General features: G+C 61.1%; 1 protein-coding gene across 8 annotated transcripts; it reads left to right on the forward strand.

Annotated features, from left to right (window-relative positions):
* Positions 1 to 6,707: 6,707 nt before the first annotated feature.
* Positions 6,708 to 19,259, forward strand: TMEM9 (transmembrane protein 9). Of its 8 annotated transcripts, none has more exons than XM_086343099.1 (6): positions 6,708 to 7,070; positions 7,580 to 7,683; positions 8,686 to 8,777; positions 12,417 to 12,525; positions 13,407 to 13,538; positions 18,465 to 19,259. In XM_086343099.1, the coding sequence occupies exons 1-6, from the start codon at positions 6,998 to 7,000 to the stop codon at positions 18,609 to 18,611; spliced, it is 657 nt and encodes a 218-aa protein (XP_086199225.1). In that variant the 5' UTR covers positions 6,708 to 6,997; the 3' UTR covers positions 18,612 to 19,259. The 8 variants fall into 8 exon arrangements, 6 of the variants coding, with proteins under 6 accessions (XP_086199225.1, XP_086199224.1, XP_086199226.1 ...); XR_015142929.1 differs by having other exon boundaries at positions 6,768 to 7,070; positions 12,788 to 13,538; XM_086343098.1 differs by having other exon boundaries at positions 6,768 to 7,070; positions 13,326 to 13,538.
* Positions 19,260 to 23,751: the final 4,492 nt, after the last annotated feature.

Consider the following 23,751-nt stretch of genomic DNA (forward strand, 5'->3'; position numbering starts at 1 on the left):
GCTTGTATGGCCTGAAAAAGTAGCCTGCAGACCTCTGGACTCGGTGCACAGAATACTTCAAAGCCTCTAAGGACCCTCAGTAAATTCTTGGAGACCTGCCGCTCCCCACCCCTTCCCTGAAATCCCATCTCAGCAAAGCACTGGTCTCATGGCTTTGTCATGGCTGAGGCCTGCTGACCAGTTTCCTGAGGAATCTACCAGGGAGATTTTCAAGAATAGCTCTTGGTGGACAGGGAGGAGGAGATGGGGACTTCTTAGCCCTTGGAGTGAGCTGAGACCAGATGGCCAAGGAGAACCGGGAGGGTCTCACGAAAACAGCAGCTGTGCGGGGCAGAGCGGCTGGAAACGAGAAGGGCCGGGTCACAGGGAGGCCAGGGCGGGAGCGGGCAGCAGGCTCGAGGCTCGGCCCTGGGACAGTGAAATGGAGACGCCTGTCAAGTGATCCTGCTCCCTGGCGGCCGCCTTGTCCGTCAGCACCCCTAATCCCGCGGAGTTTGCACAGCCCTCTGCCGGCCCACGACGACAGCTGATGGCCTTCATCGCGAGGCCGGACCAGCCTGGGGACAGGGCGGAAAGGAAAGCCAGCGAGGCCGGGGAGCTAGAGCCTCTCTCGGGAGGGTGTGAGGCCGGCTGGATGGCCATACCCGCGGCTGCAGGGCAGCCTCTAGGAGAGGACTGAGTCTGACCACCACCAGCGGGAGCCTCGCCCCAGGCCCGTCCTCTCTGAGTGGCTGAAGCACAGTCCCTGGAGCCAGACAGCTGGGCGGGAAACCCAGCTCTGCCACTTCCTGCTCTGGGACTTTGATCAGATAATCTAACCTCTCTCCAGCTCCGTTTCCACACTTGCAAAATGAGGATGAAATAACACCTGCCTTGCAGGGTTATCGGGAATGGTAAGTGAGATGACATTTGAATAATATGTAGCAACGAGGCTGACGTGGGTACGGGGGTCCCGTCCAGTCAGTCAGCCCTTTCTCCTAATTTACACTCACTTGCTATTCTAGCTCAAGCATCACAAGTAGCTGGCAAAAGAAGTGGCAGATACTTCCTCTGATTTAGACCTTAAGGGGCCCCGATGGCTCAGTGTTTGCTCTGGGGCACAGCCTAACTGTGATAGAACATTCTAGAACAGGACAGCTGGCCTTCCTACCCTCTCTGCTCTGAGCAATCCAGGACTCTGTGGGAAGGCTCGGCCCACTCCACCTGAACCCTGGAGGCACTTCCGACTTCCAGGATCCAGAGCCTTCTGACTCCGAGGCTGTGGAAAGAGAAGCAAGCTCTGACTGTGATACATCGTGAGCGCACTGACCCAGCTGGGGCCCCACCCCGCTGCCCCTGGCAGGGCAGAATCTGCCCCATGCTAAGGGGCTGCTTCTCTGCCCTCAGGGCTCTAACAGCTGCAGGGATCTCCCATCCAGCCAGCAGCTGAAGCCCCCAGAACCTCTCCCTCCCTCTCTCTTGGGTTTGGGGGCAAAACCTCTCAAATACGGACTCCCTTCTAAAGCAGTCAGTAAGCACCTACTGCGTGCCAGCCACCATGTCGGGCGCTGTACTCAGGCCGGGGCATCCAGGGGGCTCATGCCGAGAGGGACACCCCAGTCGAAAAGTCACCACGTCTGGAGCACGTGTTCCCGCCGGCTTCCTGGGAAGGGTTTTCGGTTCGGGGTAACTGAAAGAGAAGGAGGCCCCTGTCTGAGCCAGCTGCCCTTGGCCGTGATTGATGGCCTCTATTAACAGCATGCTGTAAACTGATCGAGCGCGGGGGGGTCAAGAGCTCCCCCCTCGCTGAACCCCGACCAGGGAACACTCTTCACCCCCCCAGACTGCTGGCCCCAGCGTGAGGACAGCGTCAGAGAATGCTCCACCGTGCTGAACCGCTCCTGAAGCCGAAGCCAGTCCACTAGCCCCTGGGGAGAAAGGCTCAAACCCTGGAAGCCGACTTCTTGTGAGGGGCGGGGGGCAGGCTGGTCAGGGAGGACATTCCAGAGCGACCCTGGAATGTCCCTTGGGCAGGTCACATGCCCTGTCTGGCCTCGGCGTCCTGGTGTGTCACAGGAGCCTCCTCCTCACTGGGACCTTTACAGCGTCTCCCTCCCTCAGCATCCCTGAGATAAGGCCTTCGAATCAGAAGCCCTGACCCAGGATAGCACCCCCACCTCCTCCCCTCCCCTGAAGAAGCAGGTAGCTGGGTGTCCTTCGAGTCAATACAGACTTTGCAAAGGGAAGACAGCCGGCAAGCCAGAGGGGTGTGCGGGTCCCCCGCAGAGGACGCCTCTCTACTCCGGACACACGGGCTTTAACTTTCCAGACTCAGTGGGGTCTCTCATCCTTACAAGGCAGTGAGATGCAACGGGCTTGCTTTCACCCATTGAACAGGTGGGAAAACTGAGTCCAGAGAGAGGCTGCAGTCTGGAGCGGGAGCAGCCTCCACCCCGAGGCTCAGTCCCATGGTGGCCCTCGCGCTGAACCGACCCCACCCCTGCCCCATCCCTCCAGCTGTGAGAGGTACATAGGGTGGAGTGATGACGGTTAAAAGCGGTGGATGAGTGTCTCCGCGGACCCGCTGGAGCGGTGACCTCAGGGCTCAGAAAGTCAGGCTGGCGCCAGAGCCCTCAGCCAGCGCCCCTGCAGTGCCCTGCTGCTTCCTGCCCCACGTCTCTGCTTCCAGCTGCCCTCCTGGGTGGGCCGGGAGCTGGTGCTGGAGCCGGGACCCCCACTGAACCACGCCAGCCACCCCGTGGCTCTAGGAAAGGGAGGAGACCTCCCCTCCCCCCCCGTTTTCTCCCCCCCGTCTGCCAGGCCCAGGGCTGGGCAGCGGCTACAGGGCAGGCCCAGGGACCTGTCACATTTTTTGGGGGTTAATTACCACTGCTTGGAATCTGAGCTGCGCCGGTCTGGGCACAACAAGCCTTGTGGCCGGGTAGGGGCCCTAGGTCTTTCTCGGGTGACAGCTGCTGGCCCGGGACAGAACTGTCCTCATTCTGGGGGCGCCACCTCCCCGGGGGACCCCAGCTGTCTGGTCGTGAGCAGGGCCTTGCAGGTGGAGGGTGGAGATCGAATCGTCGAGGTGTGAAGTGGCCTACGGGTGGCGCGGGGGCCACGCGAGGGTAGCAGGGGCCCAGGCCAGAAGGGCGTCCTCCAGGGCCGGCCAGCCCGTCCGGCCCCGGGCGCGGCACTTGCCCTTTGCGTCTGAAGGGGCAAGCATGTAACCTTTCCATTTTTGCACCGGCTTAGAGTCTCGGTGCCTAGCGCAGTGCTGGACGCTCGGCAGGCACCCGACACCTCTGTGGATGGCACGTCCACCCACCCACCTGTCCCCCAGGGGAGTCGTGTGCCCAGCGCTTTGGCACCCCCAGCCCCCGCCCCCCCGGGGGTGAGGGCGTGTCACATGTGCTGCTGGTGGAAACCGAAGCGTCCAGGGGTTGCGTTTTCACTTCTAAAGATAAGCTAGAGCCGGCTGGGGAGATTCCTGATGAGATGTGTCACATACTCGTTCTCTCAGCACCGAGGTGTCACCCTGAGACGAGAGAGGAGGGTGGCGTGGGCGGGGGCCCTGGCTGTCGCTTCCCCTCCCCGGGAGAGGCGGCCCATCCCCTCTTGTCTGCGATTCCCCGTGCGCTGATTACTTCAGCCCAGGTTCGCTGTTCTGTCTCTGGAGGCCCACCCGCCCTGACACTGTTGGTTGAGGAGTTTATCTTTCCTTCACTGCTTTTACACTTTTGTCAAAAATTGGTCACATATATTTGCATGGACCTATTCCTGGGTCTTCTGTTCTGTTTCATTGATCTATGCATCCATTCCTCCACCAACAGCACACAGTCTTGATTATTGGGTCTTTTAAAAAGGTTCCTGGTGTGTAGCAGATGCTTGAGAAATGGTCATTATCATTCACTGATTCATCAGATATATATATATATAAAATCAGATATATATATATATATATAAACATCACTATGAATAGAATTGCTGATATTCTTTCTATTTCATTGGCAGGAAAATGTAGCTTATCCAGAGGCCAAAATTTTAGGAACCCGAGGTTCTCTGAGTCCTAGAAATGACTATCAAAAATGTCTCTGCATTTAAAGAACCAAAAAGTGTGCATGTAGAATTTAATTTACAGAAAAATGGATTCCAAATGGTAGAGTCCGACCTGCTGATACTCAGGAAAAGCACCCAGGAGTTACTGGAGCAGCATTTCCCAAAGTTATGTTCCTTGGTACATGAGTCTTTAAAGATGCTTCTCAAAAAAAAAAAAAAAAATTTATTGCCAAAATGTTGGGGAAATATTATACACAACCGTATGTATTTTTAAAGGGATTCTTAACGCGTGTTACCACACTGAAGCATTCTAAAAAACCCTGCAGTAAAATCGATTTGTGCAATTTGCTTTAAACTAAGGTTTCCCAAGGGGCTTCCCAAGCCCCCTTGCCAATGCAGGAGACGTAAGAGACTCAGAAGATGTAAGAGACTCAGGTTCAATCCCTGGGTCGAGAAGATCCCCTGGAGGAGAAAATGGCCACCCACTCCAGTATTCTTGCTGGGAAAATCCAGGGACAGAGGAGTCGGGCGGGTTATAGTCCACAGGGTTGTGGAGTTGGAGACGACTGAAGTGACTGAACACGCAAGTTTTCCCAAACTAATTTATTCATAGAAACCACGTTTCTCCACCCCCCACAGTGACATCTCATGAAATTATTCCTGGGAACATATTTTGAAAAACACTGTTATAGGGGATTGCCAGAACGTCCACAGCACGTTAGGAGTCTGGGGCTTGGGTATGAGCAGTGTTCACAGTGCGATCTGAGGGCCCAGGGCATTCCTAAGGCTCTTCTGGGGAGATCAAACTGTTTTCCTAGCAATTCTAAGAGGGGATTTGCCTTGCTAACCCTCATTGCGCTGCAAGCGCACTGCGCTCTTTCCCAGAGGGCGGGTGACATGTGACCTCACAAGGGGCTGAGAGCAGAAGCACGTGTGTGAACCCAGCCGTCTCCCACTGAACCAGACGCGGAGGAGGTTTACCAAAAAGGGTCAAACAATGCCACTCTTCTCACTTGACTTTTTTCCTTTTGGAAAATGTAAGTTTTTAGAAAGCTGTTTATTGATTTTATTACTTTTGGCTGCGCTGGATCTCCGTTGCCGCGTGCAGGCTTTCTCCAGCTGCAGCCGGGGCTGCGCTCTGGACGTGCACGGGCTCTAGGTGCACAGGCTTCAGAGGCTGCAGCTCATGGCCTCAGCAGCTGCGGCGTAAGTTCAGCAGGTGTGGTGTGCAGGCTCCAGAGCTCAGGCTCAGTAGCTGCGGTGCATGGGCTGAGCTGCTCCACAGTATGTGAAATCTTCCTGGACCAGGGACCAGGAACCTGTGTCTCCTGGATTGGCAGGCGGATTCACAGCCACTGGGCCACCAGAGAAGTCCTATTACTGTTACTTTAAAACAAATACTTGTGAAATCTGTTGTAATTTTAATGCTATAAATATTGATAGATATGACCATATACACAAAGGTTTTTGGGGTCCTCAATAATTTTGAAGAGTGTAAAGGGGATGTGAAAATGGGGAAGACACTCCTGTATCCCTTACTGTACTTAGGCGTTTAAATCAACACTTCTGTTACCAGATGTGTGGGTTTCCACAAAGCGAGCAATTCCTCAATGCCCACTGGGTGTCTGATGCTAACTGGGATTAGTGCACACTCACAGGCTCAGGACTCAGGCCCACAGGGTGGACTCATCTCCCCCAACTTCAAAGCCAGTAACGAGTCTTGGTGGTCCTTGTGCTTGAGTCATGGGTGTAGACAAGGTGTTTTTCCAGGGCCTAAACTGTCCCTCCTGCCCCCATACGACAGGCATTCTCTCTCTGCCCCAGCCTCCTCCCCAAAGCAGCCACTCTGACCTCCAGAATGAGCTGAGGTCTCCATTGAGAGAGCCCCCACTGTTCCAAGTGCTTTGCACAGGTAGACGCATTATACTGTGAAAGTAGGTCACTTTATGCACATTTAATGGATGTGGACACAGAGGCTCCCTAAAGGATAAGCCAAACACCCAAATTCCCGTAACTAGGAAGGGAAGAACTAGGATCGGGTGCCTCCCCAGGTCCTCCTGCTGGGAGGACTTAAAATTCTACCCAATCCCGGACACAGGGACCCTGCAGGTGCTGAGGATACAGGGAGGGACACCGATCAGCAGGAGGAACCAACACAAGCCCAACGACCCCCACAGGAAGCGCCCACCCTGTCCACAGTGCCCGCAGCAGGCTGGGGCGGACCACCTCAGGCCGCCTGGACCCAGCTGGCCCCATGCAGGCCACATAAGCACCCCCGCCCCTCAACTCCGGAATCCCAATACAGGGCCTGAAAGGGTCTTTGCATCCAAACAAAGCATTTCACAGACAAGGAAGCTGAGGCGGGGAGTGTCTTCCAGGTTCACACCACCACTTAGTGGCAGAGCAGGGCCAAAGCCCAGGCGTCTACACCGGGGGCGGCGTCCCAGACTGGGAGAAGTCCTCTCTTTCCTTTGCTGCTGGACCGAGCTCAACCCTGCCCCTCAGCGGCCCAGAAGTCCACCTCCCACCCTCGCCTCCCGCACACCCTGCCCCCGCCTGCGGGGTCCAGAACCCGCACAGGGCAGGGGACAAGGCTGGGAGCTGCGGGGGCGCACCCTTCACGGGTCCAGCCCCGCCTTGCCGCCCTGGTCCCTCCTCCTATGGGAGAAGGAAGGGGTGGGCCGCCTCTGCAGCAAAGATGCGACTCAAATAACATTTCCGGATTGTCATTGCGGAGACAGCCCTTGAATCTGCTTTTATTGTTGTCGTTGTTTATCAAGTCCTTTGTCTATAAATCGGCAAGACTGGACAGCCCAGGTCCTCTCCAGAACCCCGGCTTTTAAATACTGCAAGGGGGCGACCTCGGCGGTGGAATTCTGCTGCTGCAAGGAGGCCAGTCCCCTCCCTCTGCTCGTTCGCTTGGCCGACGCTCCCTTTTCCTGTTTGGTCAGGTTGAGAAATGCCTCCCTCTCCCTTGCGCGGAGCCTCGGCGCTCCGGCGGAGGCGGGCCTTGTTGCCTTGGAGACAGCCAGGTAGCGTTGAGCGGTCGCCCCGGCAGCCAATAGAAGAGTGGGGGCGGGGCCAGCCGGGTCTTGTGCCGCCGCGGCGGGGCTTGCAGGTTAGCAGGGGCGCGTTGGGGGAGGGGGCGCGGGGGTCCTGGGGTCCCGGATCCGCGGCCGGGTCGTGGGATCGGGGCTCGGAGACTCAGCGCCCTAGGGTCTCCTCCGCCCTGGGGGAGGAGCCGCGGGCGGCGATGGGGGAAGGCGGGGAGACGCGAGGCAGGGGTCGCCCGCCGGCCTCGTCCCGGAGACCCGAGGCCCTCCCTCCCGCCCAGGAGGCCCCGCCGCTGAGCCCGCCCAGTGGGCAGTGGGAGACCGAGGCCCGGGCGAGAGGGAAGCGCCTGAGCGGCCGGGCTTGGCAGGCCTAGGACCCCGGGCCCAGCCCCCGCCCTCTTCCCGTGCCGGAGCAGGCCGGTTTACTCCGGGGCCGAGGGTGCCGTGTGTTCATCCGCCCCTTCCCCGCCTGCGTATTTCTTTTCCAGGTGGGGGATCTTGCCGGCCCCGTGAAGGCCCGAGAAGCATGAAGCTCCTGTGTGTGGTGGCCGTGGTCGGAAGTCTGCTGGTTCCCCCAGCCCAAGCCAACAAGGTGCGGCGCCCATGCACAGCCAATCTTGCCCGCGCCCCGGCGTCTCGGAGGAGGGCGGAGGGGCTACTGCCCCAGCCCGGCCCCTCGGTGCCCTGCGGGCCGTGACGGGGCGGGGGCGTGCTCTCTCGGGCCTAGGCCGCAGGCCCCTGGGGCGGGGTGGTCTGCGAGGCCCACGTCTGGATCTGAAACGCGCAAGGTGGAGTTCCAGCCAGGGTCCTGTGCTTGGGCCAGCCGTCTAGGGGCTCCGTACCTTCCTTTGCTCTTGGACGCCTTTGGGCTGGTACCATTAGCACCGCTGTACGGGGAGCTTCCAGTCGCCTAAGGAGCGGGTGTAACGTAAGCAGCGTGAGGTTTGTGCAGAGGCAGGTTTCTGGGTGGAGAGGCCCCACCTCTGAGCAGGGATTGGAGATCTCTTTCATTCTTAGGGGTAATGGCCCAGAGCTGGGTTTGAGTAGGTCTCTGGAATTTGAGATTGTGAAAATCACTGAGGCTTTTAATCTTGAGTCTGTGGTTTGCTTCCAGTTCCTCTGGGCAATTCCTAACTGGAATGAAAATTCTGTGTTGTTGTCTCTGACCTGTTCCAGAGTGGGAGAACTTCCAGAGGGTTTGCTAGTGTTTCCACGGACACGTCCGCTTCCTGGGGTCCACCCCAGCCTTCCCCTTCCCTGATCCTTACCTAAGACGTTGGAGGGGTGGGGAGAAGAGGCGGGCCACTAAGCCTGCTGGACCCGGTACACACAGGCGTGAGGCCCAGGGCAAGGGCTGCCGCCTTGCTTGCCCCTCCCTGAAGCCGTGAGTACCCTTTGCAGCCCCAGACAGTTTCTTGAGGACCCTGTGGTGTAGCAGCCTTCCTCCGGATGTCACTCCTGCTGAACTTGGGCCTGGGAGAAGGTCAGGAGCGTTCATGCGGTCACTTTATGGAAGAGGGAACTGAAGGTTGAGAGTCTTGCTAGAACTTGAAGCCAGCGGCCCTGCCCATCTGACCCGCGAATTCTCTTACAGAGTTCTGAAGATATCCGTTGTAAATGCATCTGTCCGCCGTACAGGAACATCAGCGGGCACATTTACAACCAGAATGTGTCACAGAAGGACTGGTAAGGCGTTGCCCAGGCTGGCCCTTGAGGTTGTGGGTGCCGACTGGGCCTTGTGGACCCCCAGAGGATAAGCTCGCCACCCCATTTCCATGGAGAGCCTTACAAAAGAATATTTTGTCCCTGGTCACACATTTGATTGGAAATAAGATCCAGATGTCTTTAATTCTAGCTGAGGGGTTCCTGGTCCGAGGAGTGGGTCTTGCTTTGATTTGGTTGTTCACGCCTGCAGAATGGTAACATGTTGGGAGAGAGAGGTTTTAGGGTCACATACGGTGGGAGTTTTCTTGACGCTCTGTTAGCTGTGTTCTTTGGTGCCGGTGTCATAACCGCCTTGTGAGGCAGTGCTCCCACTATAACTGCAGAGACTGACGCTCAGAGAGCATGTCCATTCTGCTCCTGGAGTCTTGAATCCACTTCTGGATGCCTCACTTCAAAAAAGAGGGAAATAAGCATTCATTCAGAGAAAGGAGGCCTGCTTGTTGAAGGGAAGTTTCAACATGCTGTCCTGGGAAGAGTGGTTTAAGGAACTTAGTTGAAAGGAGAGGCCTTGGGGGCACAGGTGTCTGAAAGGGCGGGGGGTGGTGGTGTACTCTGGGGGGCTCCGTGTGCCGCGTCAGGACTGGGCTGGTGAGGCGAGCGCCGGGGGACCAGATTTCAGTGTGCTGTGAGGAGCCTCATCCAGGCTGTGTCAGGAGCTGGGGCGCCTCATCCTGAGGGCTCTGAGCACAGGGGCCTGGGATGGGGTACGCTCACATGGGGGGCGGCCCAGGACCCCCAAGGCGCTTTGAGAGAATGAAGAGTACCAGCACCCCCTCCCTTGAGATTTTTGGGTTCTTCTTGTTGTTCCCAGCTTTACTGAGATAAATCAGACATACAGCGTTGTGTGAGGTTTCGATGGATGGGGACTTGATACACACGTATTGTGGAGTGAGGTTAGATAACACCTCCGTTGCCTCGCAGGGTTACTGTCCGGGGCTGGGGGGTGGTAGATGGTTTAGGATCTACTCTCTTAGCAGCTCTCCTGTGTATATAATACAGTGTTGTTAACTGTAGTCACCACGCTGGACAGTTGATTCCCCCCGCCCCCCCACCGCAAAAGACTGGGATTCAGTGACTGCGGGGGGGTGGGGCACAGCAGCTGTGACACAGCCGTGGCCCAGAGAGCATGTGGGGGTGTGACCATCCCGCCCATCCTGAGTCCTCAGAGTGTGTGATCTTCTGAGAACCATTCTGGTCAGATGCAGACCCTAGGTCCAGCCTGCCCTCCTTCAAACACAGCTCTGCCCCTTGTTCATTGGGAAACTGGTTACTTAATCCCTGGTTTATTCCGTTTCCTCATCTGTGAAGTGGTGGCAGTATTTTGAGTATTGAAGAGTGTGTGTGGGTGTACGCATGCTTGTGCGGTGCGTGTCGAGTATAGCACTTAGAGCAGTCCCTGGCACGTGGTGAGTGCTGTATAAATGTTGGCTGATAGTAATGTATGTTGTGGCAGTTAGAGAAGAATTTCCAGACACAGAGTCTTGTAGAAAGGAGTGTTTGTTAAGAGCAAAGAGCAGAGATGATGTGGGCACTGCCAGTGTGGTGGGCCAGCCTTCTGACAGACCAGGGAGAGTCGATGCTTTCTGTGGGTTGTCATTACTGTTAAGTCACTAAGTCGTGTCCAACTCTGTGACCCCATGGGCGACAGCCCACTAGGCTCTTCTGTGCATGGGATTCTCCGGGCAAGAATACTGGAGTGAGTCGTCATTTTCTTCCCCAGGGAATCTTCCCAACCCAGGGATCAAACCCGAGTATCTTGCATTGTAGGCAGATTCTTCTTTGTCTGAGCCACCAGGGAAGTCCCTTTGTATCTTGTGGTTTTCATTCAAATGACATCAGGAATAAATGGATAGACTGTCCCAGTCTGACTCCAGATAATAAGGCTACACCCCTCAGGCCCTGGGGTGAGAGTAAGGCTTGAAAACGTAAATTCCCCTGGAGGACAGGGTCCTACCTGGACCTCTCGGGCTGCGGTTCATCTTCCTGAGAAGTCAGTGTTAGGGGGCTCCAGTTCCATGAAGGCTGGTGGGTGGAAACATGCTGGGACATTAGACCCCAGGGTTCTGGGACCCCGTGACCCTGGCCGTGGGCTGTCATGAGGGGAGGCATCGCAGGTTGCCTGGAGTCCCTTCAGGAGGAGTGGGGCCTGGCCCTGGGATCCTCGACCCTGGTGCCAGGGCCAGAGGAGCCCAGCCGTGTCCTCAGGCCTCCCACGGGCCCCTCCGCCGCGGGAGGACGCCTGTGCGCTCCCCTGGTTGAGCAGGTGAAGCCTGGGCGTCTGCGCTGTGCAGGTCTGTTCCTGTGTTGCCGGCGCTCTGCCATCTTGTGGGGGTTCCTGTCCCTGCAAGGGGCAGAGACCCCGAAACCTTCACCCTGAGGGTAGGGCAGTCCCGGAGAAGCAAATCACCTGAGAAGCTGGCTAGGGCGAGTCTTGCATATTTCTAAAAAGAGAACCTTTTTTCAAACAAGTCTGTTTTGGAAACACTGTGAAGCAGTCAGGACTGCCCTCCCTCCAGCCTCCGGCAGGAGGGCCCAGGGTGCCCCAGGGAGCATAGTTCAGCCTGCTCTGTCTGTGAGGACTCCGAGCCCCAGAGGAGTTACGCACATCAGCTGCAGGAAAGAGCCTTCAGCCAGCTTGCCCCTCTGTGACCCTCTCCCCTAAGGTGTCGTAACTGTTCCCCCTAAAGGGACATGTCACGGTTTCACCAGTTCTCTGGGGGAGAACACATCCCTTGTGGGGAACCCATAAATCCTACTGACCTGCCAGAGTGACCTCCCAGACCCAGGGAGGAGTCGGACCTCGGGAGGCTGGCCTCTGAGATGAGAGGTCCCAGGGGTGATGACCCAGTGCCGGGAGTGGGCCTGACCCTGTCCGTCTGTCGGCCCCTCCCTCGGTGCTGCGTTGAGTTAGAGTAGGGAGCCACATGCCCAGCGTGAGAACTGGAGTCATCAGGGGTTTACGTAAAATCACACCACATACTGGACTTTTGAGGGGACAGAGGCAGTGGAGGACATGCCATCCCACACTGTTGGTGCCTCTGCCAGAAACCCAGCCCCAGCCTAAGGGGCCCTGGGCAGCTCAGGACAGGCTGATTGATTTCAAGGATTCAAGTCAGAGCTGGAAGGGCCTAGAGGGTCATCTGGCAGTACCCCTGCAGCTCCCCGGAAGGGTCAGGCCAGGACATGGTCAGGGTCAGGCCTGGGGCATGGTCATGGTCGGCAGGGCCCCCGGCTGAGACAGCAGTGGGAGGGGGTAGGGAAGTGGGGTTCAGAGACCTGGAAGGAGGCCAAGTCACTGGTGGGCAGTTTGGTGAATTCATGGGTCAGTTGTGGCTCCTGGTCTGACCTGGCCAGAGGAGGGGCTAGTGGAGGCACTGTCTGCGGCAGGGACAGATCTTGGACCCTCGGGACTGGAGGTGGGGGGCGGTGGAGTTTATGCCAGTGGGACCTTCACCCGGTGAGTCACAGAGGGCAAGGGCCCTGAGGCTGTGGGTTGGGAAAGGGGTCTGCCCACCCCAACCCATCAAAGACCCTGTCCTCCCTGGGGAACCCTCCCTCCCACGCTGCGCCTGGCCCCCCACAGCCCTCTGTCTGTTGCAGCAACTGCCTGCACGTGGTGGAGCCCATGCCAGTGCCCGGCCACGACGTGGAGGCCTACTGCCTGCTGTGCGAGTGCAAGTACGAGGAGCGGAGCACCACCACCATCAAGGTGCCTGGCCTGCCCCGCCCACCGAGCAGCCCCACCCACCAGCACAGGCCCCTGCCCCTCCACAGCTGTGGCCCCGCCCCTGCACAGCTGTGCCCTGACCTCCCAGCTTCTCGCTTCCTTCTGGATCCTCATCCCCATCCCCTTTCGGAGCGGCTCTCCCCTCTGACACCATTGTAGTTGCAGGGGGGACCCGGGAGAGGGGCTGGAGACTCCTCCCCCTACTTTTCCCTTTTCTCCTTCCCTCCTGCCATTTGTTCAGCAGACACTTTCAGGGTTCCCGTTGTGCCCCGGGCACCATGCACCATACTGGGAGAGGAGGTAGCTGCCCTCCGGAGCCCCCAGTCTGGTTAAACTTCCAGAGCAACACCAAAGCTGCAGGCCTGGCAGGACGGGTCCCAGACGCCCCCTTTGATGCCCCTGAACCCTGTTCCGGTGGATCACTGGGTGAACTCAGCAGAGCTGGTGGGAGGCTGGGAGAGGCCTGGTCCCTGGCCCCTGCCTCTGCTCCAGGCAGGCTGTCTCCTCCCACTCCACCCCTACCGTGGTGAGCCAGGCTGTGCTTGCTGGTTTCCAGCATAAGCGTCTCCTGGTCCAGCCAGCCTTGAAGCGTATTTCTGCGTGTGCTGTGAAGCGTCTGGAAATAATAGTGTCAGGAAAGAGCCCTCAAGAATTTGGCAGCACTGCTGAGTCCTCATCGTCTGTCACCTTGGTGCTGCCAGAGGACGGGCGGTTCTCGTGGGGTCCCCTCCATCGAGGGCGTGGTCAGTGAAGGTGGGATGCATCGTCTCTCCACATCCGAGGTCTCCGGGCCCGTCTGCAGGCACCAGTGGAGGCCACACGGCCCGCAGTCCACGGGGCGGCTGGGTCTCTCCTGTGCACAGGTCATCATCGTCATCTACCTGTCGGTGGTGGGCGCCCTCCTGCTCTACATGGCCTTCCTGATGCTGGTGGACCCTCTGATCCGGAAGCCGGACGCCTACACCGAGCGGCTGCACAGCGAGGAGGAGAGTGAGGTACGGGCCCTGCCGGCCCCCTGCCCCCCGCAGCCTCCGGGCCCCGTTCACTCTTCTCCACTCAGCGTTCTCCCTTCTGCAGTGTTTCCTCAGGGAGGGCTGCCCTTTGCCCTCCCAGGCGCAGCGGGGCCGCCCTGAGCTCCACTGACCTGGCGTCAGGCAGCCTCAGCGCACTGGCAGAGGGGCAGTGAGCCCGCCGACACGTGGGCGCTCAGGCCTAGTGTCCGGCTGACAGTGGGCCTGGAGCGGGCGCCTGGAGAGTCAGCAGAGCCCAGGGGGACAGAGGAGGCCTGGCAGCTCTTTGTGGGCGTGAGGGCAGGGCATGCCGGGCGCAGGGCGCTGACGATGCCGGGGGCTCCTGGCCCGTGCCCCTGGGGCACGCCCCTCGGGCCTGCACGGTCACACCTGTGCCCGAGACGGGTGAGGGAGGAGCCCCAGCGCCTGCAGGGGGCGGAGCTCAGGACGCCTCAGGCCCTGGGGTCGGGCTGCCACAGGCTGCCCGCTGCTTCAGGAGACGCTCTTGCGTTCATGGGGCGGGGGCGGGGCAGGGACTGGGCCATGCATCCCTAGGGAGCTGTACCAGGGCCATCTGGTGGTAGAGGGTCTCACTGAGTCCGGGGAAAGTTGTTTAGCGTGAAAGAAAAGCAAGCCCAGGCTGAAGAAGATGCGTGAGAGCCTTCCTCCGGGTGTTGCACGGAGCTCGGCCTCAGCCTGGTTTACGTAAAACCAGGGCAGAAGGACCAGAGCCGGGAGGTTAGTGCCAGGTCGGAGAGCCTCCTCTTGCAGAGACGGGGTGAGCCGGGGCGGTGGGGCTCTGGTGAGGGGGTGAGTGGTCACTCGGGGCACCAGGCTTAGGCTGCCCCGCCACCGGCCTGGCCCCCTTGAGAGCGTCCCGTGCAGTGTGTGCCCGGAGCAGGGAAGGGCAGGTCCCCACCCAAGAGGTCTGGGGCTGGGACCTCAGGGTGAGGTCCCGGCAGGGTGAGGTCCTGGCTGGGTGGGGCCCTGGCGGGTCCTTGGGCCTCCTGGCCCCTCCAGGGTGCGCGCCCCCGGCCTCCTGCTGACACGTGCTTAGCAAGGTGGAGCCGGGCCGGGAGGTGGCGGAGCTGGCAGTTGGGTGGTCCGTGTCCAGGAGGAAGCCTTGAGCACCTACCTGGTGATTAACGTGCGGTAATAGCAGCTCTGCGGGGGAGGAGCCCGCGGCTGAGCACCGGGCGATTAGGGGGAGGCAGTAATTGCAGTCCTGGCCGGGGAGCGGCTGAGAGATGGGCGATGATTACACACCCCGCTGCCTCCCGGAATGCGTGCCTCAGGGCTGCAGGGCCCCAGGGGCGGGCGGCCCGCGCGGCTCTGTGTGCCCTGTCCCGGTGCCCCGGCCCTCCTGTCCCCTTTCTCTTCCTCCCACTGGGCCCGGGTGCTGCAGGTGCCCGTGTGGGTGCACAGACCTCAGGCTGAGCCCAGTGGGGTTGCAGGATGGATGTTAGGAGATGGGCATGGGGGGGCTGGGTGCCTGGGGGGCTCCTGACAGGCAGGAGGTGGGGACCTCCTTTTCTCTGGGTGTCAGTGGGCGAGGGCTTCCTGGCAGTGGGGCTCCGGGGCGGGGTGCTCGAGTGCTGAGGGCGCTGGGGCTGAGTGAGTGGGTACGGGGGTGTCGCCCGCTGTACATTGCACGTAGGCTCAGGGAGGAGGGCCTGCCAGGCTCAGGCTGTGTGTCCGGGTGACTGGGGTCTGAAGAGCACGCCCCTTGCAAGGATGGGGTCCCCCTGACGCTGGGAGCCAGCCTTCATCCCAAGAGGAAGAAAAGCCCTAGGTCTGAGCAACTCAGTGACCTTGGGGCGAAGGCTACCCGCCCCCACTCTGGGAGTCAGAGGTCAAAGGTGAGATGGGCGGGTCCATCACATCCCAGGATGGGTGCCCCTTGGTTGGGTGCCCCATTCCTGTAGCCGGGAGCTCCTGCCCTGGGGCTCAAGGATGAGCAGGAAGGGGAGGCCTTGCCCACTGCCTGCAGGAGATGAAAGCCTCGCTGCCTTTGAAGGCGCCGGCGAGCCTCGGTGGGCCCGGCGCGGGGCGCTGCCTCCCTGGGATTCCAGCGGCATCGGCAGTAATCCCTGGGCTCAGACGCCCTTTGAAAGGAGGAAGCCATCCTGTTTGCTGGGCAGAGATGGCAAACAGGGCCGCGTCACATGTGCAGTTTGGGCCCCTTTGAAGACAGGAGGGAGGGTTTCTGCACTTCGCAGCGTGGGCCTGAGCTCTGAGGGTCCCCTGAGATCGCAGCCCGCACGGGGGAGGGAGAGGGGCTTGTGGAGGACATGACCATGCTGACAGCTGGGGACCCCGGCCTCTGAGCAGCCCTCTGCTGGGCGGAGGGGAGCTCGAGACAGGCAGGGTGCTGGCCTGCTGAGCCCAGCGTTGCCAGGGCAGGGCCAGTGGGCTGTCAGCACCTCACGGCCTGGCCGCTGGGGATGCAGTGCTGGGGTTGTGGTCACGGGTGGAGCCTGCTCTGCACAGGCCGTCCTGGGGTTTAACCCGGTCAGTCCTGCAAGTCTGAGCTCCTGTCCCAGCGTAGCTGCTGCAGTGCCGTGTGGGCGACTCTATTGGCGTCTATGCAGCCTTGAGAAGGAGACCCAACCCACTGTGTTGGGTGGTGGGGCCCCAACACGAAGCAGCACCCTGACTGCTGGAGGGGAGGCCTGGCTGCGGGTGGTCACCCGGCACAGCGAGGCCAGAGACCCGGGGCCAGGGAGGCCAGCCCGAGGGCTTGAGTGCGGGGCTCAGGACGCACGGGTTCAAGTCTGCTGTGACCTTGGGCAGCAGGTACTTGGCCTCCAGAGCCGCGGACGGGTCGGTCTCCGAGCCTGGGGAGGGTGCAGGTAACGCGCCACGGTGCGTCGGGCACCCGGGATGCCCGTCCTGCCGCCCGCTTTCCTCCTGGTCAGTGGGGCTCCCCTCGCGTCCTCAGTGCTCAGATGCCCAGCTCTGGCGTGGTAGCACAAGTCCATCTGTCCTGCTCTGGGCATCTCTAGGACAGGTGTGGTGTCTCTAATTCCCACTATCGGACTGTTAGCAACGGAAGTGCAGAGCTGTTCAGCTGCAGCTCTCCCGCTGAGGAGCTGTTTATCAAGACTTAACGTGAAGGAGAAACCGCGGTCTTGCGGGGATGTGCTGGCTTAATGCCCCGCTCTTGGCTCCCTCTGCCCCCCAAGGACGGGACAGGGGAGCACCTGGCTTGGGGATGGCCTGCCCTGGCTCCCAGAAGGGATGCGGGGATGGGCGGGCGAGCAGGGTGAGGGTCCCTGGGTCCCCGGAGCCGGTGTGGCTCGGTCCCGGGGGGCCCACCGCCTCTCATGGTGGCCTTCAGCAGCCCCTCATCTATACGTGCACACAGAGCCTGGTCCTGAGCCCGGAAGGAGGGACCTGAGAGGTGGCTGTCCCCGGCCCCTGCCTGGGGGCTCCCAGAGTGGGCCTCACGCTGACAGTTCCTGCTGTGAATTGAGCACTTGCAATCTGCCAGGGGCTGCTAACCACCATGCTCACTGTCTCTGAGAAGACATCCTGCAGCGCCGTCCGCGGTGGGGAGCAGGGTCAGAGGACGGTGGGGCTCGGCGCTGTGCTCCCCGTCAGAGCCCAGGTGCAGAGGCGGGTTTGAGTCCACGGCCGTGCTCCCACCCTGGACTGCCGGGAGCAGGAACACCGAGCTGCGGGCTGCAGCTCCGGCGGCCGGTGTGTAACCGCCGTACCGGATGCCGGTTAGGGTTGTGAGGCTGTGTGTGTGTGTGCGCGCGCACGCATCCGTGCTGGATCGCCCTGTGCGTGTGATGCCTGCCGACGGTTTAGTCGAGTTGAAGAAGACGGGCTTTATCAAGCTGGAGCTGGGGGAAGTAAGGTCGCTTGTTAGGGACACGCAGCTGCTGAGTGGCTGGGGGTGGAGAGCGTACCCCTCGGGGCCCAGGCCCAGAACCCAGGGGTCCTGAGACGCCGCCCACTCGGCCCTGTGGGCCCGGTCCTCACCCAGCCAGGCCGAGCGCCTTCCTCAGGGTCCAGGACCGTGGGCTCAGGGGGCAGTGCCCGTCTCTGGCTCCCCTGGGGCTGGCCCACCAGCCTCACCCCTCCTGCTGGTGCTCGGCCTGCTATCCCCTCACCCCCACTCTCCACCCCCGCCCCCTGCCTGGCAGCTGCGTGGTGACAGAAGCCGTGCCAGCTCGGGGCATTAGCAGCAGAGTTGCATTTACTGGGCGGCTCTGGGCTTGGAGAGGTGTGCTAATCCCTTAAGAGATGTGTGGCAGGGGATGAGAGGCAGGCAGAGCTGGGGAGGAAATCCCCCGGGCTGTGGGCCTGGCCCTCAGCTCTAATTCCCCGAAAGATCAGCTCGGGTCCTGCAGGAAATGCGCGGGCCCTGGAGCCTCAGAGGCAGAGAGGTGGTAATTAGGGGACCGCGCTGCTTTTGACGACAGCCACAGCGTGAGGGCGGCGGTGGGGGTGGGCTGGGGTGGGCGGAGGGGCTCCGGAGGGCACTCAGGGCGGGCCCCCAACGCCGCCTCTGCCGGACACTCTCCTTCCAGGAGTGGGCTGGGGTCCCGGCCCCGCAGAGCAGTCCCGGGGGTCTCCCTGCTGTCTCTGGCCAGCACGGCCTGGGTGTCCTGCAGCCTGGTCCCAGCCACGGGGCCACGTGCGTGCGTTTCCTCACACGACAAGCTGATTGAGCCTGTGCTGACCAGGCGGGCCTGAGGCTGTCTCTGTGCTCCCCTCGAGGGTCAGGGATGCTTGGGGTGCAGCTGGGCCTGGCCCGAGCCCTGCTTCCCGCAGCCCTCGCGCACCCCGCAGCCGTTGACCCATGCTGGCAGGGCCCTCGGGGAGGCCGGACTCGAGGGCCGCTCTGCCCGCACCCCTTCCGTGTCAGGCGTTTGAAACCCCCTGCTCTCCTTCCCCCAGGACGCGCGCTCTGCAGCAGCCGCCGCCGCCTTTGGGTCCCGGGCGAACACGGTCCTGGAGCGCGTGGAGGGCGCGCAGCAGCGGTGGAAGCTGCAGGTGCAGGAGCAGCGGAAGGCCGTCTTCGACCGACACAAGATGCTCAGCTAGGCGCGGCCCCGGCCGCTGTCCCAGCTGCGTGCCGCCCTCCGCGTCTCCCCCTTTAAAGCCCCGGGCAGCTTTCCTTCTCTCCACCTTTTGAAATGTCATGCTCAGCTGGGCGATCCAGGAAGGGCGCTGCCTCCCCGCTCCGGTGGTCTCAGGGTGGAAGGGAGGGGACCACAGCCAGCCAGGGCCCCCCCACCCCAGCCCACGCACCACCCTCCCGGCTCCAGACCCTGGGGGCTGGGTCGTCGGCAGCTGCCTCCCGACCGGGTCCCCCAGCCCTCGGGACGGCCCTGCCGGGAGGGCTGGGCGCTCAGCCCACAGGTCCTCAGGGTCCCTGGTTGTGTTCCGGCTTCTCCCCCCGTACTCTTCTTGCGTTGACGAGGGTGGGCAGAGTGCAGGGCTGCTCACTCTGCCCGGGCCCCCGCTCCCACCTCAGGAAACCAGGCTGCCCCCCACCAACCCCGTCCCTGCCCCGCAGGCTGCAGTTGCTGAGCCACTGGTGGGACCACAGGACCCTGAGGCCACGCGGCAGCCCCTAGCCCCTGGGCCCCGGTCCTCAGATCGCCACTTGTCCCTGAGTTTCAGCGTCCCTGTGCATGGAGACGCTGTCCTTCGGTTACTCACTATCATTAAATTGTCTTTTTTTTCTCACTTTGGATTTCAAGAGATTCTGAGAGCTCAGTGTTTTACAGGCAGACCCAGGAGGGGCCCGAAGCAGGGGTGGCCGCTCCTCTTAGGCTCTGTCCCCTCAAGGAGCAGGGGTGGGCTGGCCCGGGCACTCTCCCGAGTTTGCGTTTCATTCCTGAGTCTCCTGAGTGAACAGCCTCTGACGTCAGCACCTTACAGATGCCGTTCTCAGTGCTCGCCGAGAAGCCACTGTTCATCGTTCAGTCGCTAAGTCACTGTGACCCCGTGGACTGCAGCGCCCCAGGCTCCTCTGTCCACCACGTGTCCCCAAGTGAAAACCAGCTGGTGCTCGGGAGCGGGGCCTGCAGGGGAGGCTGCACTCCAGGAGAGGCTGCCAGCGCCCCCAGGGCTGAGGCACCACCGCGGGTCTGGGACGTGCCATGAGGGGCGTGTCCGGCAGAAACAGGATCTGGAGGCCCATGGGATCTGTTTGAATTCCCCCGTGGGGTCTGCCTGGGTCGGTGTGTTGAGTCTGGTGTGGAGCCCTGAGCTGGGGTCTTGGTGAGGTGGGCGTTCCCGTTGGCAGCGATTTGCCCAAGTTCAGAGCCAAGTGCAGGTACCGGGGGGTGGGGGTGGGGTGACGTGTCGATGAGGCTGGCACTGGAAGCCAGTGAGGGATGTTCAGAGGGGCGGGTTTGACCAGGATCCTGGGCCAGCAGGAGGCTCATGGTGGGTGAGCGGGAGGCACGCGCCCGCAGGTGGCCGGCGGAAGGCCTTGTCCTCAGTTGGCCTGGCACACGCTTGGCGCCGGCCAGGTCATGTGCTGCTTTGCGGGCCTCAGTGAGCCTGAGAATTCTTCGACGACGGGGACACTCTCCGCAGGTTGGCAGACGGATGGGTCAGCTTATCAAGAATAACCTGTCCAGAAACTGGCGTCTCAGATTCCCAGATACCCTGTAACCCACCGTGGGGGGGCCTGGGTCCCCTGTGTCCCTGAGTCTCAGTGGAGTCCTGCAAGTGCTCTGACCTGTCTTTGATGGTCTTAAAGGTTTGGTCTGTGGCAGGCAGCTGCTGTTGACTGTCAGGAAGCACGATACGTGAAAAAATACATAAATGTTTAGGAGTGCCTCTTCACTTCCCCTGGGGATTCGGCCAGCAGCCCAGCCCCTCCACGACCTTGGACTAAACACGCAAACTGCTGTCAGACGCCCTCCCTGATGTGCCTTGGTGGCCTGTGCGTGACCCCAGAGCAGGGTCCCCGCAGCCAGCTTGCAGACGCCAGATGGAACTCTTCAGTTCGTCTGAGATGAGTTCTGGGGTTGTGTGCAGAAATCCTGTTTGTGTCCCATCAGACCGGCAGTTGTTGCCACTTGGGACAGACAGACGGGTTGGGTTTGGCCCTGGGGACCGAGCCTCGTGTGTGTGTGTGTGTGTGTGTGTGTGTGTGTGTGTGCGCGTGCGCGCGAGCGCTCAGTCGCTCAGTCGTGTCCGACTCTTTGTGACCCCATGGACTGTAGTCAGCCAGGCCCCTCTGTCCATGAGATTCTCCAAGCCAGAATACTGGAGTGAGTTGCCATGCCCTTATCCAGGGGATCTTCCCGACCTAGGGACCAAACCCAGGTCTCCTGCATTGCAGGTGGATTCTTAACCTTCTGAGCCACCAGGGAAGCCCTTGAACACTGGAGAGGGTGGCCTGTCCCTTCTAAGGTAGATTCTTAGCCAGTACTACTAGTCAGTCATCCCATACAGGAGGGGGCGGGGGGAGGGGGTGGGCCCAGCCCGCTCCGGGGCCCCTACCTCCGCTCCTCACCCAGGTCAGCCCCAGCACCTTGGTTCTCTTGCTTCCTTGTGTCCATTCTTACCCTGAAGCCCCCACTGTGGGTGTTCAGCCTGGCCTGTGGCCCCGGGCAGCACAGTGCTTCTCACAGGACTGAGCAGGGCCCTCGGGTTCACGGTCCGCACCGTGTCTCCCAGCCCTCCAGGATGCTCTTAGCCCTTGGCGTTAATCCTGGGCCACCTTCCTGCTTCTTGCCCCCTCTCCCGCCCGGCAAGTCCTCCCCGACTGCTACCCCCACCTGCAAAGTCTCCTTCCTGCTTCTTGACTCCTTTGCTTTGATCCTGAAAGTGGCATGTCCCTCCTGTTCAAAGCCAGCCCAGCTGTCCCCTCTCCCTGGGACTTCCATCACCTCCACACTAGTCCTGCTTCCCGTCCCTTCCAGACTATCAACACGCACACGTCTCCTGCCTGAAAGACCCATCCGCGGGCTCCATGCTCACCTCTGACTGCAGGGGGTCCCCTCCCCATCCCCACTCACTCGCAACCCGAGCCCTCCGCAGGCCGGTGCGCTGGTGACCATCCCTGCGGGACCCTGGGCACGTCCCTGGCTCAGCGCTCCGGCCCCCTACTACTCTGTGAGGGGTCTTTCTCGCCAATACTGCAGTTTTCCGGGTGGTCCTGCTCAGGCTGCTCAGCTCCATCTACAGTTTAACGTCTGAGTTCTCTCCCTGACACTGTTCTCACCTGTGCTTTTGTGGTCTGAATTCTAGAATGCCCATCTCTAGCCCAGACTAGACCCCCAGGTCCAGACCATCTGCCTGGCTTTCAGCTGGACCCTCCCTTCGGGGAGCACAGAGACTGTCAAAGTCGGCACGTCCGGAAAGTAAACTCATCCTCTCCCAGAAACAGGAGGCTCTTCAGTCCCTTCATCTGGGCGGGTGGCGCTCCCACTGGCTGAGATGCTAAGGCCGGAAACCCGCTACACTTCGCAGCCCGTGGGATCCCAGTTCCCCGATAGGCCTTCAGGGAGCCTTCCTGGGGCCTGAATTCTTCACTGAGGCCCTTGTCTGCCTGCCTCTCTGGCCTTTAACCCCAGGTGGATTGGTGGGAGTTGCTGGTGGGGCCCCCGAGACCCTGGGAGGGGTGTTGATGGCCCCCAGACATGGGCTCATGGTGGGGGTGCCGCTGTAGGTGCCCAGATGGCCCTGTGCCCCAGCAGGCGGTGCTGGTAGGAGCTGGCTCCTTCCCCAGGCTCCTGAGGGCCACTGCCCTGTCTGGGGAGCTGGAGAGCGTGCAGAGAGGGATGCCGGGATCTGGCTTCTCTGCCCATCCCTGAGGGCCTTTTCTCCGGTGCCAGGCAACTCCCGAGGGCCAGAGAGCTGGCAGGGTGGGTGGGCGGAGCCGGCCTGGAAGCAGGATGGACCTGGCTTCCTGACCCCGCTCAGCCCTTCCAGTCCCTCACGTCTGAGCCTGTCTCCTCCATAGTATCCCGCAGCCTGCAGCCTCATCAGATGAGGGGCAAGGATGAAAACCCCCAGAAGGCCAGGCCCTCCATCTAGAAACGTGGGCAGGGCGTTAGAAGTGGGTGCAGGCCCCAGCTCTGCCTCTCTCTACATGGCTGTGTAAGGAATACTGTGTGTGTAAAACACCTGGAACCACCCTGCACTCATGGCGTCCCTAAGACAGCATGCCCCCCCACCCAGCCAGGCACGGCCTGTGCCTGCCAGAGGGCCGTCTTCGCCAAGAGATCGGGGCCTAGGGCTCCAGACACCCTGGCCCGTTGCTGGCCCACCTGTGGGAGCTCTGAACTTCCCGGGGGCGGGGACGCTGCAGCCCTCCCCTGGGTGTGGAGCGAGTGGCTGCAGGCGGGCTGACCCGAGGGACTCCTGCATCCGGGCGGCACCGTGGGTGAGGCTCCCCCAGGCGTCAGGACCCTGGCCCGGCCCGCCGCCCCTTGTGTGTGACCGGCGCAGATGCACCCTCCAGACAGACGGGAGGACCCGGAGCCAGCCCCTGGTTCCCCGAGTGTCGCCGCTCGTGCAAGGCAACTCCAGGTCATGCCTGGGAGTCTAACGGTTATATGGTCATGTTAATAAATTAGGTCAAAACGTCGTCGGCACAAACTGCATGACTTTGTGAATGTCAATGTGAAGGGTGTGTGAACGGGGGCAGGTGGGCACGTGTAAGGGGAGTACCAGGGGCTCAGAAATTCCGGAAGGAGCAACGTGCAGCCCCGCCGGCTCGGGACCCCCGCACCAGTTGGCTTCCGGGCCGTCGTCGGCTCTGACACCTCTCGACTGCCGTCTCCCCGTTGGCCTAGTGGGTGACAGAGTACCGGGAGGACGTCTCGTCCAGCTCTGTTGGCTGGACACGGCAGCGGGGCTCAGACCAGTCTCCGCACGGACCCTGACGCGGAAAGCCCGGGCTTCCCCAGTGGGGAGAGGGTTTGTCGTGTAGCAGCCAGGCCTGGTGGCACTGGGCCAGACTGCCTGGGTCTGGGCCCAGCGATGACCCTCCCAGCTGCGTGGCCTGGGAAGATCTGTGTCTGTTTCCTCAGCTGGAAGGATGGGAAGAGGAACTCGTGTCACGGGTGGGTGTGTAAGTGCCTGGTGGGTGTGATTTGTGTATACATCAAATGTGAGATGTGTCTCCCCACTGCGGCTTCAGGGGTGCTGCAAGCCTGTCCGCAAGGAAGCAGCTTGGGGCTCAGCCTGGGGTGAGTGGCAAGGAGGGGCTGGA

This window comes from Bos grunniens, chromosome 16 (genome assembly GCF_055505025.1).
Source record: "Bos grunniens cultivar Pamir isolate PY7600 chromosome 16, Bosgru_T2T1.0, whole genome shotgun sequence".
In the NCBI taxonomy this organism is placed as follows: Eukaryota; Metazoa; Chordata; class Mammalia; order Artiodactyla; family Bovidae; genus Bos; species Bos grunniens.

Coding starts and splice junctions, on each gene's coding strand:
- TMEM9 (XM_086343098.1), top strand. CDS start 6,998: ATGCCTCCCTCTCCCTTGCGCGGAGCCTCGGCGCTCCGGCGGAGGCGG. Junction 7,684..8,685: donor CCCCAGCCCAAGCCAACAAG/GTGCGGCGCCCA, acceptor ATTCTCTTACAG/AGTTCTGAAGATATCCGTTG. Junction 8,778..12,416: donor AATGTGTCACAGAAGGACTG/GTAAGGCGTTGC, acceptor TGTCTGTTGCAG/CAACTGCCTGCACGTGGTGG.